Source organism: Pollachius pollachius (genome assembly GCF_949987615.1).
Source record: "Pollachius pollachius genome assembly, chromosome: 9".
In the NCBI taxonomy this organism is placed as follows: domain Eukaryota; kingdom Metazoa; phylum Chordata; class Actinopteri; order Gadiformes; family Gadidae; genus Pollachius; species Pollachius pollachius.
This window is the reverse complement of record NC_136942.1, coordinates 14,707,109-14,724,492: the sequence shown is the minus strand read 5'-3', so window position 1 is coordinate 14,724,492 and position 17,384 is coordinate 14,707,109. Positions and strand designations below refer to the sequence as shown.

The following is a 17,384-nucleotide window of genomic DNA, read 5'->3' as shown; positions in this document are numbered from 1 at the left end:
CATTTATCCTGCTTCACTCTTAAATCTTTGCTCACTTTCCTCCATCGCTGTACCTCATCTGTCTCTCTCTCGCGCACTTTCTCTCTCTCGCAATTTCTTTCTTTCTTTCTTTCTCCCCCCCCCCCCCCCCGGCCCTGCCCCACCTCGTTCTGCCGACCCCCGTCCAGCCAAGCGCGTCAGAACGCGCAGCACAACGAGCCCTCCCACCCCAGCATCCCCCGGGAGTTCCAGCTGGACCTGGACATGATCGAGACGGACCAGGGCCGCGTGGGCGACCTGCCCGACCTGGTGCAGCACAAGCTGGAGGAGCTGCTGGAGCCCATCGTGATGCCCGAGCCCAAGTGAGCGCACGCAGACACACATGCACACACGCACGCACACGCACGCACACGCACACGCACACGCACACACACACAAAAGCATGCGTACAGAAGCATGCATACGCAAGCATGCGTAAGCAAGCACCAACACTAGTGGTTCAGAGGGCGGGGTAGTGGTTCAGCGGTCAGCTGGGGGGGTTCTGGGTTCATACCCCAATGACTACAGGCTACCTGATGAAGTCCTTGAGCCGACAAGCAAATCTCCCTCCCCTTAAGAACATGTGGGATATTGTATGTATGTCAACATTCACTGTACTTTGCTTTGTTCAAAGTGTCTGCTAAATGAGTGGCCAAATGATTGGTTGTGTTTTAAAGGGCCTTTGCTATGATGTATTTGCTTTAAGTGTGTGTGTGTGTGTGTGTGTGTGTGTGTGTGTGTGTGTGTTTTGCCTCCCCAGGATGCGCTCGGTCTCCCCCCACTACGATGAGCTCCACAACAGCACGGCCTCCACCATAAACTTTGTCATCTCCCAAGTGGCCAGTGGTGACATCAACACCAGCATACAGGCCCTGGCTCAGGTAGGACACACACACGCACACGCACACACGTTGTTTGTTTGGAACACACACACACAACACCTATTCTTCAATTGAAACTGGTCTCACTACTCCATCTGAATAGTTATTTGCCAACTTATGAAGTATTAATATCTGCTGAACGTCTGTCAAGAATAAATATTCACATTTAACTAACTACAAATAAATACTAGGAGGAATCATAATACAATTGAACAAAGTATCCAAACAATCCATTGGAATGGGTCATCCTTGTCTCCGGCATTTCTATTCAGACCACTTCTCCTTTTTCTTTTAACCCTGACCTTTGACCCCCCCCTGTAGATAGACGAGGTGCTGCGGCAGGAGGACAAGGCGGAGGTGATGTCGGGCCACATCGATCAGTTCCTCATCGCCACCTTCATGCAGCTGCGGCTCACCTACAACACGCACATGGCGGACGAGCGGCTGGACAAGAAGGACATCTTCAAGCTCTACAGCTGCATCATCGGCAACATGCTGTCTGTGAGTGCACTGGCCATGTGGGACGGCCGTGGGACACCGCAAACGCGCTGAACAGGGATCGAAGTTCAATTTGATTTCATGTGTCGTAATTGTGGTCTTATTTTTGTTGCATAAAAATAATTATGTTTGGCATACATAAACATTGACAAGCGTCAAAACAGCATTTTGGCGTTTTGAACCAGACTCTCATAAAAACTCGTTGAGACAAATTCAAGAATGATGTAAGGCAACGTTAACTCTGTCCCCCTCATCCACCTGAAGATCTCTCTTTCTACCTCTCTCTCTCTACGTCTACCTCTACCTCTCCCCCCCCCCCCCCCCCCCCACCCACCTGCTGTGCATCGGTGCGGCCCCTGTCAGCTGTTCTTCATGGAGTCCCTGGCCCGGGAGGCGTCCATGGGCGTGCTGAAGGACCTGATGCACGGCCTGATCACGCTGATGCTGGACGGCCGCGTGGAGGACATCGAGGACGGCCAGCAGCTCATCCGCTCCGTCAACCTGCTGATGGTGCGCGTGTTGGAGCGCTCCGACCAGACCAACATACTCAGGTGAGGGGGGGGGGGGGTCTGGTCTGGACGGCTGGCCGTGTGGAGGTCTGTATGGGGGGTGGTGGTGGTGGTGGTGGTGGTGGTGTGGGTTCTTTGTTGTTGTCTGGATTTGGATGAGAGTAGATCTGTGTCCTTCTAGTTGAAGGATACGGAAATCCTTGATCATTAACTCAGTGTTGTTGCGTCTCTCTTCATATCTCTCCCTCTCCCACTCTGGTTGTCCCTCTTCCACAGTGCTCTCCTCGTCCTCCTCCAGGACAGTCTGATAACCACGGGTGGCTCTCCGATGTTCTCTGAGCTGGTCATGAAGGTAGGCAGCGGTCAGAAATCACTAACACGTGGATGCACCCTCCCCTCCCCCATACTGGACTCCATAAAATCAGTTCTAGGGTTTGTATATCAGAATGCATCATGGGATTTATGTTGGGGATATTTCCCCATATTGAGAGGGAGCGTTTTACAACTGTAGAATCCTAATTCAAGGTAGCTATACCGTGACCTAGGCTAATCTACATGTCTTTGTACCACTTCTCGCATGAGAAACCCTAATTTCTTGATGTTTTAATCAAACAATGGCCCAAAAACCATGACTGCCAACTGGAGCGCCGACGTGTGTGGCCGTTCTCCCAGTGTGTTTCTTATTCATTCATTCATTCACCCACCCACCAGTGTCTTTGGAGGATGATCCGCTACCTCCCGGAGAGCATCAACAGCATCAACCTGGACCGCATCCTATTGGACGTCCACAACTTCATGAAGGTGTTCCCCAAGGACAAGCTCAAGCAGCTGAAGAGCGACGTGCCTCACCGGACCCTCAAGACCCTGCTGCACACACTCTGCAAGCTCACGGGCGCTAAGGTACACACGCACACACACTCACGCTCAGGCACACGCACACGCACACACACACAGACACACTCACTCACTCACTCACTCACTCACTCACTCACTCACTCACTCACTCACTCACTCACTCACTCACTCACTCACTCACACACACACACACACACACACACACACACACTACAGCAAAAACTGGACATCTGCGTGTCTTTTTTAAATGATTATAGTAAGCTCTCCAGGCTGTCTTACTCAATACAACAGACACGTAAACACATTTCAAGTACTCTTGTACATTTTGTTTACCCTCATTGTTCTTTGCAAACACTTGCAATCCAGCTTTTACCAGTTGTGGGTATTTGTATATTATTGCCGATGTTGTCATCATCGTTTGTTTGTCCTGTTTGACCTTCAGATCCTAGACCACCTGTCCATGATCGAGAACCGCAACGAGTCTGAGCTGGAGGCCCACCTGAGGCGGGTGGTGAAGCATTCTGGGAACCTGTCGGGGGTCAAGAGCGACCGGGGCAACGAGAAGAGCGGCCCGCGTACGGTAGGTAGAGGGGAGCCCCCTCACCCAGACACACCGGTATGGGATCGTCCGGTGACTGATGGTCTGTCCTTACTTTGGAACCCCCATACCTGCCCATTTGTTTCCATGATATCTTGATCAATGATTATATCTGTTGTATTTATTTCTGTTTGTCTTCTGAATCATGATCTTATTCCTAGTTTATCACTGGGTGGAAAACTCTCTAAATTCTCTGCCCTTGATTTTCTTGTGCCCAGGAGGATCGGATGTCGAAGGCCAAAGTGAGCGATATCCTCTCGGAGATCTTCAAGAAGATCGGCTCCAAGGAGAACACCAAGGAGGTCAGATCTTCCCTCTTAGTTCCCGCTAGTTGTCAGCTCAGTGGGTTGATGGTGTCGCCTCTATTCTATTCTAGCTAATCTGTCAAATCACACTTTGGATTCATATCTAAATTAGATTCCTCCCCTCGCAAAGTGTACACTTGATAGAATAGTTCTCTAACAAAACAAGAGACAAGGCATAACTCCAACTCCTGCGGTCACTAGTTCCTAGCCCGGGCCCTGCTGTCTCCCCTGACGTTCTGCCCTAACAGAGTAGCACTGCTGGATCCAGGATTAATGTGGACCAATGGAACTGCCCTAATGGCTTGGGGGAACAATATCCTTAAGGGCCTGCGTTCACTTTGCCTTGTTCTGTGATGGATCCCTTGTTGACTAAATACTGACACCTCCAGGCTGTTACTCTACCAAACTGACTGTGTGTGTGTGTGTGTGTGTGTGTGTGTGTGTGTGTCCCAGGGTCTGACGGAGCTGTATGAGTACAAACAGCAATACTCGGACGCGGACCTGGAGCCCTTCCTGAGGAACACGTCTCAGTTCTTCCAGAGCTACGTGGAGCGGGGCCTGCGCATGATCGAGTCGGAGCGCGAGGGCAAGGGCCGCATCCAGACCACGGCAGGTAGCGCCCCCCTGGCTCCTGTCAGCCCCCATACGGCTGGGGCTCCCTGGTTCTGTTAGTGGGCTCTCCCACTGCGGCGGCGTCAGCTTACTCCCTCTGAGGATTAGTTAAGATCCCGCCACAGCATTTGGGTTTGAGGAACAAACCAGCCCTGTGGTGATGCGCTGCACCTGAAGAGATGTTCATTGGACCCTTGAGTTATTCTACTTATGAACAGTCATTGAATGACTCCGCATTGAAGCGGAGAAATGGACTTCAGCACCGCAGATGAACCCCATGTGGTTATATTTCTTTCAATTGCATTTCTATGTACCGTCAGTGTTTATTCACCCACCCCCTTGCGTGTGTCCGTGTGTCCGCCTCAGTGATCCCCCAGCACGGCGTGGACTCGGGGCCTCTAGGGGGCAACAACGGGGAGGACCTGAAGCCGGCCATGTACTACGAGAGGCTGAAGATCCTGCGGCAGAGGAAGGGCCTGGAGAACCACACCAAGGTCAGCACGCTCCCACTCACACACTGAGAGGAGCCCCCCGGCTCACCTGTGAGGACCCTATGACCGGGGTCCATTCCTCCAAGGGGAGGGTTGGTTAGTGTGTGGATGTAACGGGAATGTTTGGGAACACCCAATGGTACCTCGACAACGCTGTCGGTAAAGACCAACAGGGAATACATTTTATTTGGTAAGTCATTGTGTTTGCAATCCAACCGTGGTTTACATGTTCACGTCTTTCATACTGAGTCTTCGTTTCGATTTGTTTCGGGCATTTAGCAGACGCTTCTATCCAAAGCCACTTACAATCTCTACATTTGTTAAAAGCAATAGAAAAGACAATATATCACCGTTGGCGCAGTAATGGTGTTCATAGAAACAAGTGCCGAGCACTCACACTAACTTGGTTAACCCACTCCCCGTGTACATCCAAGAGGGTGAGGAAAAGACGCTACACAGTGCAAAGTACTATTTTTAAGTGCCAGGACGTACGGCATACAATAAGGGCTTCCATTATCGCCCTGGCGATAATGGAAGCCCTGTACGTCTGTACCTCTGGTACGTCTGTACGTCTGTACGTCTGTACCTCTGGTCTGTGTGACCACCCCCCTCAGGGCGTAACCCTCTGTACCTCTGGTCTGTGTGACCACCCCCCTCAGGGCGTAACCCTCTGTCCCTCTGGTCTGTGTCACCCCCCCTCAGGGCGTAACCCTCTGTACCTCTGGTCTGTGTCACCCCCCCCCTCAGGGCGTAACCCTCTGTACCTCTGGTCTGTGTCACCCCCCCCCTCAGGGCGTAACCCTCTGTACCTCTGGTCTGTGTCACCCCCCCCCTCAGGGCGTAACCCTCTGTACCTCTGGTCTGTGTCACCCTCCCTCAGGGCGTAACCCTCTGTACCTCTGGTCTGTGTGACCCACCCTCAGGGCGTAACCCTCTGTACCTCTGGTCTGTGTGACCCACCCTCAGGGCGTAACCCTCTGTACCTCTGGTCTGTGTGACCACCCCCCTCAGGGCGTAACCCTCTGTACCTCTGGTCTGTGTGACCCTCCCTCAGGGCGTAACCCTCTGTACCTCTGGTCTGTGTCACCCCCCCCCCTCAGGGCGTAACCCTCTGTACCTCTGGTCTGTGTCACCCCCCCCCCTCAGGGCGTAACCCTCTGTACCTCTGGTCTGTGTCACCCTCCCTCAGGGCGTAACCCTCTGTACCTCTGGTCTGTGTCACCCCCCCCCAGGGCATAACCCTCTGTACCTCTGGTCTGTGTGACCACCCCCCTCAGGGCGTAACCCTCTGTACCTCTGGTCTGTGTCACCCCCCCCCCTCAGGGCGTAACCCTCTGTACCTCTGGTCTGTGTCACCCCCCCCCAGGGCATAACCCTCTGTACCTCTGGTCTGTGTCACCCCCCCCCTCAGGGCGTAACCCTCTGTACCTCTGGTCTGTGTCACCCTCCCTCAGGGCGTAACCCTCTGTACCTCTGGTCTGTGTGACCCACCCTCAGGGCGTAACCCTCTGTACCTCTGGTCTGTGTGACCCACCCTCAGGGCGTAACCCTCTGTACCTCTGGTCTGTGTGACCCACCCTCAGGGCGTAACCCTCTGTACCTCTGGTCTGTGTGACCCTCCCTCAGGGCGTAACCCTCTGTACCTCTGGTCTGTGTCACCCACCCCCCTCAGGGCGTAACCCTCTGTACCTCTGGTCTGTGTCACCCCCCCCCTCAGGGCGTAACCCTCTGTACCTCTGGTCTGTGTGACCCACCCTCAGGGCGTAACCCTCTGTACCTCTGGTCTGTGTCACCCACCCCCCTCAGGGCGTAACCCTCTGTCCCTCTGGTCTGTGTCACCCACCCCCCTCAGGGCGTAACCCTCTGTACCTCTGGTCTGTGTCACCCCCCCCCTCAGGGCGTAACCCTCTGTACCTCTGGTCTGTGTCACCCCCCCCCTCAGGGCGTAACCCTCTGTACCTCTGGTCTGTGTCACCCACCCTCAGGGCGTAACCCTCTGTCCCTCTGGTCTGTGTCACCCTCCCTCAGGGCGTAACCCTCTGTACCTCTGGTCTGTGTCACCCCCCCCCAGGGCTTGGGTGGAGTCGGAGGAGTGGGAGGGCCGGAGGACGACCAGCAGCAGCAGCAGCAGCAGCAGCAGCGTCTGCCCATCTCCTCGCTGCTGTCCCCCAAGCCCCCCGTGGCGTCCTCCACCGACATGCTGCAGAGCAAGCTGTCCCAGCTCAAGGAGTCCCGGGAGCTGTACCAGCAGGAGCTCAGCCCGCACGGCCACTCGCCCCCCCGCGGACGCTCCGCCTCCCCCTCGGCCAACCTGGACGACCTGAAGAAGCGTCTGGAGAGGATCAAGAGCAACCGGCAGTGAGGCGGGCGCTTTTTAAAAGGTCTCCATCTCGCTCTCCCCTGCTCTGTGCACCCCAATGCAGCTGATGGTAGAGAAGTGTGTGGGTGTGGGTGGGTGTGTGTGTGTGTGTGTGTGTGTGTGTGTGTGTGTGTGTGTGTGTGTCTCTCTGGTTCCCTGAAGACCAGCTTCACCCCGGAACCAACAGGGTCTCTCACTCCCTCGCTCGCCCGTTTTCACAGTTTGTTTACAACTGACCAATAAAAAAATCCCCTAACAACTAACGCGCCCCTGTCAAGCCTGGATTCAGGATCATATTTTTGTACCTCAAGGCGTCTGATAGGTCGAGTCGCTCGCTGTCCAGTGGGCTTGAAGGATCCCCCCCCCCCCCCGAGTCGATGGCGAGTTTGAGCACGTGAGGTGTGACAACATCTGTTAAGGTAGCGTGTGATGCGTTCTAGTGTGTACACTTGTGCAGTCCGGTTTTTAACCATTATTTGTAATTGAACCCAGTCATAAGATTGGGTCTCTCATTTTTGGGAAAACATTGCTTTTCGTTTGTAAACCCTGAAGAAGCATAATTAAATTGGCGTGATCCACAGTGTAGGACACGCGGGTAGGACGGGTAGGTCTAGATGCGTTGCCTGATTTTCTTTTGTTGTACAGTTTTAGTAACCAACGGCTGAACCTGTGCTCCGCCCCGTTCCGTAGGCGGTCGTGTTGGGTCGGGTCCAGTGTTGTCTTGTCGGTCTCCCTAACCCTAACCTTTGGGCCCTCCGCTCTTCTGGGCTACTCTATCCACACATGCAGACCCCCCCCCCCCCCCCCCCCCCCCCCCCCCCCCCCCCCCCCCCCCCCCCCCCCCCCCCCCGTACATTAACACTCCCCACAGTTAAAGATGCCCAAGAACCTTGCCACATCGTATATATTAATAAGAACCATTAGTGGGTAACCCTTTTTCCTCCTGTTTCATATTGTGTCGCGTGGTTTTTGTATATACCTGGGACGGCTCACCACTGGATAGCATGGAAGCGCTTTTTGGCCGGCTACAAAGAGTTGTACACTTTGTTTGTAGTCCAGTGCCAGCCCTCATGGTCCCAACCAGGGCACGCGGGTGTAGATACTGGATGGCCCCCAGCTGGCCTAGGAATGTCGAAACATTGAAAGAATCTGATGTTTGGACCTGTTTGCGTCCCTTCACAACGCTAGGGTCACTAGCAGGCTTGGCTTCATGCTGGTGCCCCCTGGTGGCACCAGAATGTTATGACAGATGTCTGTCCCTTCCTCCCGCTCCCTCCTCCACCTTTTTGAATTCAAGTATCCGAGCTAATCTATTCTAGACTAGTATGACTATTCTCAGCGGCTTGTCAAAGACTGCTAACCGTTTAATAATCAACAGCCAACCATCCAATGAGTTGCTCTTTAGTTTTAGGTTGGCGCTCTTCTTCCTGAGCAAGGACGTAGTTGTTATGCATTCACGCTTAACAGTCAGCACTTTTAAATCACTTGTCGTTCCCGGGCCCCACGCATGGCCTCTTCGGGGGCCATGTTACCACAGACAGATTGCATGAGATATGCACCCTTTTTCTTTTCTAACCACTGCAGGTTCCAGTGTAAGAGCTGGGTTTGATTCACTGCAGATCCTGATGTGAGTGGAGTACGTTACCAACTATTGCAGAACAGACCAAACCGGTGTTAAACCAGTTCCACACTTGCTATACAATCCTAAGTGATACCAACATGCTATACCATACGTCTCCTCTTCAGGCCTTTTGAAATTATTTGTTTTGGGTAAATAAGTTAATATTGTTCAGCTCAGTTGAGTTCAGGAGTTGCGTTCTCCCGCTGTTTTGCGGTCAAGAATGATTTGATAGCAGTTCCTCAGTTGGTCTCTCACAGTCGAGTCGGTGAGTAGGGGTCAAAGGCAGAGCCATTTTTAACTTATCTTGGATTATGTTATGGAATGTACTATGGACTGTCTCCCTTGTAAAGAGGTCTTCACAGTGAATAGGTGCTCGCCACAACATAAGTTTAACAGAAAAACCCTGATTTAGCACCGGGCAGCCAAGACGGTCAGAGCTACCACTGAATAATAACTTAATGTAAGTTTATGTTATGGCTCTTCCAACTGAAGGAATTTCACCGCACATGGTTTTGGTTATCTTGTTCAAATTTTTTGTATGGTTAAAGAGCATGGCATGAAGTTATTTTTATTTATCTTGTAAATAAAGTTTGCATTGCTAAAAAAAATAACGGTAAGCTGCTTAGTTGATAATATTTTTTGTTTTCTGATGAAGTTCTTGATGGCAAAGGGTGCTGTCTGTAATCATTCTGTAGCTGAATGTTGAGTGGGGGGAAATAAATAATATTGTTTTTTATTTATTTAAACTGCTGGTAGTCTTACATTGTTGCTCCAATTTTCCATGTATAATCCATGATGGAAAATTTCAATAAAGTCCTGTTTTTTTTTTAACAATCTAAATTCATGGTCCTGTTTTTTGAAAATGCATTTTTCTGAAAATGAACAGTACTGTAGTTCGGTTGAGCCTGTGAAAACTTAAAGGAAACGGAATAACTCTCAATAAACCAAAGGTAGTACAGAATTTCACAAGTTCCTGGACAACTGCTTCAGCCTTGAGCTAAGCAGTGGTATTGCCTCAGGATAACGCGTGTTTGAACACATGGTCAAGAGATACTGATAGCCAGATTTTGATTTGGGGAGAGGGCCTACACAGTCCACAATGAGTCTCAAAAGGCTCCCCTATAACCGCAGTAGGCTGAAGGGGTGCCGGGGGAACCACCTGGTTGGGTTTTCCTGCTAACTGACATACATGACCGGTTTGACAATACTCAACCACAGAAGCTTTGAACCCAGGCCAAGAGTTCCTCAATTCCTCCCTTGGCCTAACAGCCACTTCTAGAGAAGGGTCAGCTCTCGCTGATTTCACTAGCTGGGGTCTAACCAGCTGTAGTGGACCCTCAGAAGTAACACCAGGATTGCACAACCTAAACATATGTCCTGGCTTTTTGCAATATTAACAAATCCTATCTGAGATGCTGCTCTTAGCACTAGAGGTTTTGCTACTAGATGTGTAAGGGGAAGAGTTGCCATTAAACATTTTCTTTGCAAAGCGAGGACGTTGAGGAGCATGTGACCTGGTTCCAGTATGGAATTGATCACTGAAAGAAACTTTGTGGGCCAGAACATACTCATCACCACATATAGCTGCATCCTTTCGATTTTGTGTCCTCCGCTCACTTAAATAGATTGCAACAGCCTTTCCAGCACAATTCTTCAGCTCCTCGAGAAGAATCAACTGTCGCAAGTCCGCTTTGGTCTCAACCTTTCCTGAAGTGCACCAACAACCAAACCAAATCTAAATCAAAATTCCACAAAACTTTGCTTTTCACCTTTGGAGTAGCCATGAAAACACTCTATAAGCCTCTGGTACAAGCTCATAGGCACGCAAGATGGCCACTTTAACAGTCATATTCTGAGCTCTGCTCTAAAGTTAGTGGGCAGTACACCTCTTGAGCTTTACCAGAAAGAACACACTGCAAGAGCAAAGTCCAATTGTGTTTAGGCCACTCCAAGGTGTTTGCCACCCTCTCAAAGTGTGAAACATACTTCTCAATATCTCTCACTGACAGGAGGGACCTACACATATATTTCTACCCACATCAAATTTTGAGAAACTGGAAGGGATCGATTTATCAGTGCCTGCCCTTAACTTTATCTCCTGATCTTCTTTCATGAGCAAGGCGCATTCTCTCTCGCTCCAGTTCATGCTCCCTTATGTGCTCTTTCCCTAGCCTCCATCACTAGTTCAAGACGCCTAAGCTGCAGCTTTAACTCAAGCTCCCTCAAACCTGAAGCTTTGGCTGGAGTAACTTCTGATTCAGCAGACAACCAATCACTTTGCTCTTCCTGATCTTCCTCAGAATGAGCATAAGTCTGCTCGAGGGGCAGTTTCATTTTGTCACACAGAATGCCCTTTTCAATTAAGCCATTTTTAAACTGAGTTCCTCTTTTTTAATTACCCAGAATAACCGAACCATAATACTCTGCAACTGAGCAAAGGTCTTTCTTTGTGCAACCCAAAAGTTGCCTTGCAACAGGCTCTTTCACAAACCTGTCTAACTCGAATTCCATGATAGCATCACTAAAGCACAAACAAAAGTCAAACATCTCAAAACCACAAAGGTCTTCTTAGAGATACAAATATGGGTCACAGAGCTGCAAAATAGTGTGACTTTAAGGCACAGACAAAACACAGCTCACACACAAATTGGCATTAAAGAGACAGCATCTAAACTGAGAACCTCAGTGCAAAAATAACACCAAAATAGGACTAGAACCTACCCTTCACACTACCAATGTAGCACAATATTACAACAACAAATACCCCCAATGGAACCCACTCGTAGTCAATATTGAGCTAAAGCAATCACCAACTCCGATAGACCTAGTCTACACACAAAATAAATAATAATAATAATAATTGAATGAGCTGAAGCATAATGAATTTTGTAAGATTTATTTGTGAAAATATATTCAAGAATAGCAATATATATCAAAAGCAAAACAATGGGGTTCAAGGAGGCATATTATACCACCAGGTGTGAGTGTAATAAGCCTTACAAGCCATTTCGAAAATCTGCCCCATATGATATCCAGCACAGATCTAGGTGGACACGCCCACTAGTGGTGGTAGCTGGTGGTATAATATGTCTCCTTTAAAACATTTCAATCTACAAAAACTTAAACCATAATGTACTTTTCACATCATGGAAGCTGTTCATACCATTCCAAAAAATATCCAACAATTTACAAAGAGAATATGCTGAGATAATACAGCTACAGTTGTAGAGATTTAAGCGTTGAATTGTCCGTCTTCGCCGAAAGGTCCATTTGACATGTAACAAGTGCAAGCGTCATTCTGTAAGTTCAACCCAAGGCTATCAACTAAGGCACACTCCTCTTTATTTCGAGGACAATTTTATATTTTGTTAATATATCGTTACATTTTATAAAAAAAAAAATAAAAAATGTAGCAAGTTCTCATGTAGAGCTGGTAATCACAAAAAACATCCTTATGTTACAGCTGGCTCCACTTCCTGTTCAAATCACCAATGTGTTGGTCGGATGTCCTGAACAGTACACCTCACACACACACACACACACACACACACACACACACAGGATACTATATATAGACCAGTGTCCCCATTGGCTAACACCCTAGGAAACAGTGATTTCCTCGTCTGATCCGGAGAGGTCTGATGGCTTGCTGCAGTCTGACGGCGATGAGAGCCTTGGGGGGCCGCCAGGGTGGAGCCCCTCGCCGCCCATCCCACCACGGCGATGGTTGTTGTGCTGGGTGAGCTGACGGAGGTGCTGCTGCCCCAGTCCCCCCTCCTCCTCCTCCTCCTCCAGACCCCGGCCCCGGCAGTAGTCGCCCCCACCCCCGCCAACGTCAGTGAGGTCGGGGTGAGGGTTGGTCTTGGCGGGCAGGGTCTGTTGGCGGCAGCCCCCCGTCGACAGGAGCTCCCTCTCCTTGGAGTTCCTCCATTTCATCCTCCGGTTCTGGAACCAGATCTTCACCTGCACACGGGGGTGGGGGGTGGGGGGGGGGGGGGGGGGGGGGGGGGGGTGAGTGTGGTTCCAGTAGGTCATAGAAGGGTTTATCTTGTATATATGTAACAATGTTACATATCACTATATCATTCCTATCATTCATATACACACTAAATACCACGTTCCCTGGTTGACCTATGAAAACGCCTAGATAAAGATACCTTGTGTTAACTGATCAATTCACTTTCAAATAATTTTGTTTTTGTTTAAACCACTTCCTCGCTTTTGTCGTTAGGCTAGGAGGACCCCTTGGCCCCTCCCCCTTACCTGAGAGTCCTTGAGTCCCAGCTTGCTGGCCAGCTTCTTCCGGTCTGGCTTGCTGATGTACTTCTGCTTCTGGAAGGTTCTCTCCAGAGCTTTACGCTGGAGGTCGGAGAACACGGCCCGCCGTAGCATTCCCCGTCTGGGCTTCCCTCTGGGGGCCAGGGGCCAGGAGAAGGTTCCCGGGACAGGCACCACGGAGGAGCTCGCTGTGACACAGAGGGAACGGGGCTGCGGTTTGAGTTTCAATGTTCACTCAATGAAGTTAAGCATTTGCTTTTGTAATAGAATAACTGAATTGGTATTCTAAAACAACAAATATTGTTACAAATGAAAAAGAAATGTAATTCTCGTGGAATTGTGCACAATTTCTACCCAGTGAAATAGCAATATGGTCAAATGTTTTCATTTGGTTGTCTTTGCTCTGCCTCCCTATTTGAGTTGCCAAAACCGCTGCTTGAGGAAGTTTTTATTTGAGCTTTCAGTTAGTTATGCATTTATTTGTTATAGTTCAACTTTTGAAGCATCCACACAGAGGAACCAAGGAGGGCCATGCAAGTCGGCTGGTTGGTGTGAAACGCTGGAGGAATCCCTTCGGGAGGATCGGACTGTTTATGGTGCACTCATTAGGCCCAACAGTGTAAGCAGTAACCCTGACCAGAAAACCGTTCGCTTCGGCTGAGACTCTGATGTGAAAGAATAAAGATACAAAAACCGCAAAGCAAAGAAAGAAAGAAAGAAAGAAAAGGTCCCATTTGTGTGTGTCGGTGGCAAGAGAGCCAAGGGCAAAGCGAAGGACCCTCCTCCTGGAAGCCCCCTCACACTACCTTTAATGAGGCATGAAAGAGAGTTGTATAGGGTGCAGTTGTATAGAAGGGAGCTAATTGTGTAGTAATGAAGTGAGTGTAAAAGAGACGCCGACAGCCCAGTATATTGTGGCCCCGTTAAAGACTTGTATATCATTTCGTCACGTCACTGGAGACATTGAACACTCAATACAGCGCTTGGGGGGATTTGGTGGAGGGGATTTATGGGGAATGCGGCTGAATGAAAGTGTTCAAAAGTTTACCTAAACGCTTGGATACAATGCAAGGGCCTTTTGGCTGCACAATGTTATGCATTCATGAGTTTATGAAGGTTCAGGCCTAGCATAATCTCAATGATAATGTGTAGCTGATGCTATGTTTTCCTCAGCAAAGCAAATCTTAAGCAAATCCGAAAAAATCATCAGGACCCATTTAAAGTCATCATTAGATGCTTCCTTTCACTGCAACTGTATAGCCTATGCTCTATATGTATGAGACATGTAGCTAAGCATCAGTCTGGTCCTGTATAATGTTAAGAGCCTGAGAGTATGTTGGCCCAATCCATAACCTTACACAGCCTCCTCATTTAAATGTACCGACCCCTCTTTGGTCTTGTGAGAACATTCAAACCGGTGAAAAGAGACTAATAGAGAATTAGTGCATGACTGGTAAAGGCCTGTGAGCAACATGGCTAAGCCATTGCTCAGCAGTGTTGCGGAATGCGTGCGTGTGTGTTTGTGCGTGCGTGCGTGCGCACGTCTGCGTGCACTGGGTATTCGGTGTCTGCGTCTGTGCGTGCGTGCGCGTGCGTGGGTGCGGGTTGAGGGTGGGAAAGGGTTAGTGTGTGTGTGGTTTTCGCCCCTATTGGTCACGGTGCTGAGGGCTTTGTCGGCGCGCGGAAGGCTCGGTGGGAAAAAGAGGGCGCGTGAAGAGGCGCTATAGGTCTCGAGCTGGGAAGAGACCCGCCTCGCATTTAAAGCATGACAAACGGGCCTGATATATCGCGAGCATGACAAACGGGGACTAATTTGTGGATTAGAACGACCAGTACTTATGTCAGCAGTCAGTATGGTTACTAAATGGGGAATCGAATCGGCGAGACTGATTCCGAGCATATCAGGGCGATCCCGCGTTAAAAGGCCTGTTTCCAAGAATAAAAGTTGACGCTAAATGCATCAAGTAGCTATCTATAGGCTATCTGTTATCTGTTATTGGGAAGGTACCCTGAGATTGTCACGTGATGGGTTCAACCCAGGTAGGACTAAATGTTGAGCGTACAGCACAAGCAAAGCCACAAGGCATGAACGCAACATAATAAACCATTTAATCAAATGTCGGCCTATTTCATCCTCTATAAATGTAGGGCCACACAAACACACACATACACACACCCATACACACACACACACACACACACACACACTCAGATGCAACCACAAACACCTTATTGGAACATATTATGTTTTAACGTCGGACTTTTAAAACCTTAAAAGTCATCTCACCTGTGAAGTAGGAAGCTCGAAGGAAAGGTGGCAGCGTCCCGTCAAAGAAAGGAAGCGGAAAGGACTTGGCCTGAAAGGTCTGGACTGGAAAGGAGGCTCTGGAGACTGTGATAGGATAACATGACAGGTGGTTGAGACACTAATGAATTGCGATGATTTGATCTTATTGTTAGAACTAGTACTTGTATTTTATCTCTGTAGGCCTTCTTAAAAGTTGTATTAAGCCTATGGTCTGAATCTGGGCGTGCCTGATTTCAGTCCATGTGACTGAAATTTAATAGCCTGTTAGTCAATGATATGAGCTGAGGTGACGTCGGTCAGTCGATTTGTCAGTCTGTCAAGTCTGGAAGCCTTTCAGCCTATATATGCAGCTGAATTATTTATGCTTCTATGTTGGTACTCTATTCTAATAATAAATGTAAACTTATACTAATCACACTACACCTCGTAATACACCCTTCATATTAAAAATAATCACATAATCATAAAAGTCATAATCATAAGTATGATCAACATGAATCATCAATAATCAAAAATCAATCAACCTTACCTTTCTGTGTTGACGGTGCCAGGATGGCACGGACCCCGAACTTGAGATAAGTGGACTCTGAGCAGTCCGTGTGTGGAGAGTCCGCCCGCTGGGGCTGCACGGAGTTCGCCTGCAGGGCAGAGCGGTGGTCTGCGGCCAGGGGGGGCACCGCTGGACCGAAGCCCCGCAGGGAGAAGGTGTCTCGAGAGCTCCTTGGCGCGTAATTCTGCGAAGAGAATGTCCGATGCACGCAGGTGACGGGCTGACTGAGGCGGATGAGGTCGTCCACCAGAAAGCTGGTCGGAAGGGACCGGGGCATGGGCAGGGAGAGCCCGGCCGGTGGACGCAGTAACCCCGGGTAGAGGGTAGGGGGCAAGGCGCTGCAGGGGAAATTCATAGTCAATCCGTACCGGACCGAAAGGGTTGAACTGAATAAAAATGCGTGAATGGGATGGCCCCTTTTTTCCGTTAAAATAACCTTGTCTAAGATTTTTTTTATAGTTCAGATATGAACACGGTCGATCTCTTTCGCTCCGTCTCTCAGTGCCTCTGTGTCTCCGGGTCCTGCTCCAGGGATATTTATCGAAGAGACGCTCGCGCCGCGCATCCCAGAATCATGAAGGCAGCCGCACAAGACAACACGCACTTGAGGGCGCGCGCGCGCGCACACACACACACACACACACACACACACACACACACACACACACACACACACACACACACACACACACACACTCATACAAATACACACAATCAAGTTCACCCTTCAACGGGGCAATTCCAATGGGGAGGATTCGAAGGCAGTTGATTGGCCGAGGCACATTCATTTATGATTGGATTAGAGTGAGAAAGCAGTGGACGCAGCAGGGACATTGCCTCCTCTATAATAAAGAACAAGACAGCCGAGATGTGGAAACCCTGACCGTTAAAATTACCTTTCTGTTGGCCTACGGTCGTATTACTATAGAACCAGTGTGTCCTATAAAGACCTGAGTGGTAACCACAAACACACAGCGGCATTCATTATGTAGTTATAGAATTAAGTCTAGACAACATTCAATTGATAATTATTTTCTGTTCTTTTCAGGCTTTTCTTCATTAATGCAATTGAATTACGGCAAATAGCTTTGATCAAGTTTAGGTATGAAACACTGTTCTGTTTCATGTTAATATGTATGTGAGTAATTCTTTTTTTTCAGTTTCAGAGCTAATTGAAACATTTTTTGTTTCGGCCGAATTAGTCTCCCTTTCCCGTAGGCTATTTATTTGGCGTGTCATACTTTGATACTTATTGTGATAAGGCCTAAATGGGCCTATATATATATATATTTTTTTTTTTTAGAATTGAGTATCAATAAAGCTAAATAATAGATCAGGGAAAAACACATGCTTGAATTTGTTATTTGTCTGTTAAGTTTGGGCCTATTTACTAAAGCAGCCTGTATGGAAAAGGAAACATATATGGAAAAATATATTCCCTATATGTTGTCATAGCTTAAATAAGTACATATATATATATATATATATATATATATATATA

At 48.9% G+C, this 17,384-nt stretch overlaps 2 protein-coding genes across 4 annotated transcripts in view; one reads left to right on the top strand and one right to left on the bottom strand.

Moving 5' to 3' along the window:
* ckap5 (cytoskeleton associated protein 5) overlaps positions 1 to 9,581 on the top strand; it is a 30,870-nt gene extending 21,289 nt beyond the window's left edge. For 2 of the 3 annotated variants that reach the window (XM_079743547.1, XM_079743545.1), the window contains exons 34-44: positions 168 to 341; positions 779 to 899; positions 1,221 to 1,400; positions 1,761 to 1,948; positions 2,183 to 2,258; positions 2,618 to 2,806; positions 3,204 to 3,341; positions 3,578 to 3,661; positions 4,118 to 4,277; positions 4,643 to 4,770; positions 6,839 to 7,916. In XM_079743547.1, the coding sequence (XP_079599673.1) occupies positions 168 to 341; positions 779 to 899; positions 1,221 to 1,400; positions 1,761 to 1,948; positions 2,183 to 2,258; positions 2,618 to 2,806; positions 3,204 to 3,341; positions 3,578 to 3,661; positions 4,118 to 4,277; positions 4,643 to 4,770; positions 6,839 to 7,129 (1,729 nt within the window). In that variant the 3' untranslated portion in view covers positions 7,130 to 7,916. Of the gene's footprint in view, positions 1 to 167; positions 342 to 778; positions 900 to 1,220; positions 1,401 to 1,760; positions 1,949 to 2,182; positions 2,259 to 2,617; positions 2,807 to 3,203; positions 3,342 to 3,577; positions 3,662 to 4,117; positions 4,278 to 4,642; positions 4,771 to 6,838; positions 7,917 to 8,710 lie in introns of those variants that run through there. The other variant, XM_079743546.1, reaches the window with a different exon arrangement.
* A 2,766-nt stretch (positions 9,582 to 12,347) lies between these two features.
* On the bottom strand, positions 12,348 to 16,238 carry LOC307080944 (homeobox protein DBX1-B-like; the record flags this gene model as incomplete). The annotated part of the gene is made up of 4 exons (XM_079743920.1): positions 12,348 to 12,710; positions 13,011 to 13,213; positions 15,313 to 15,417; positions 15,863 to 16,238. The coding sequence occupies 4 exons, from the start codon at positions 16,236 to 16,238 to the stop codon at positions 12,348 to 12,350; spliced, it is 1,047 nt and encodes a 348-aa protein (XP_079600046.1).
* Positions 16,239 to 17,384: the final 1,146 nt, after the last annotated feature.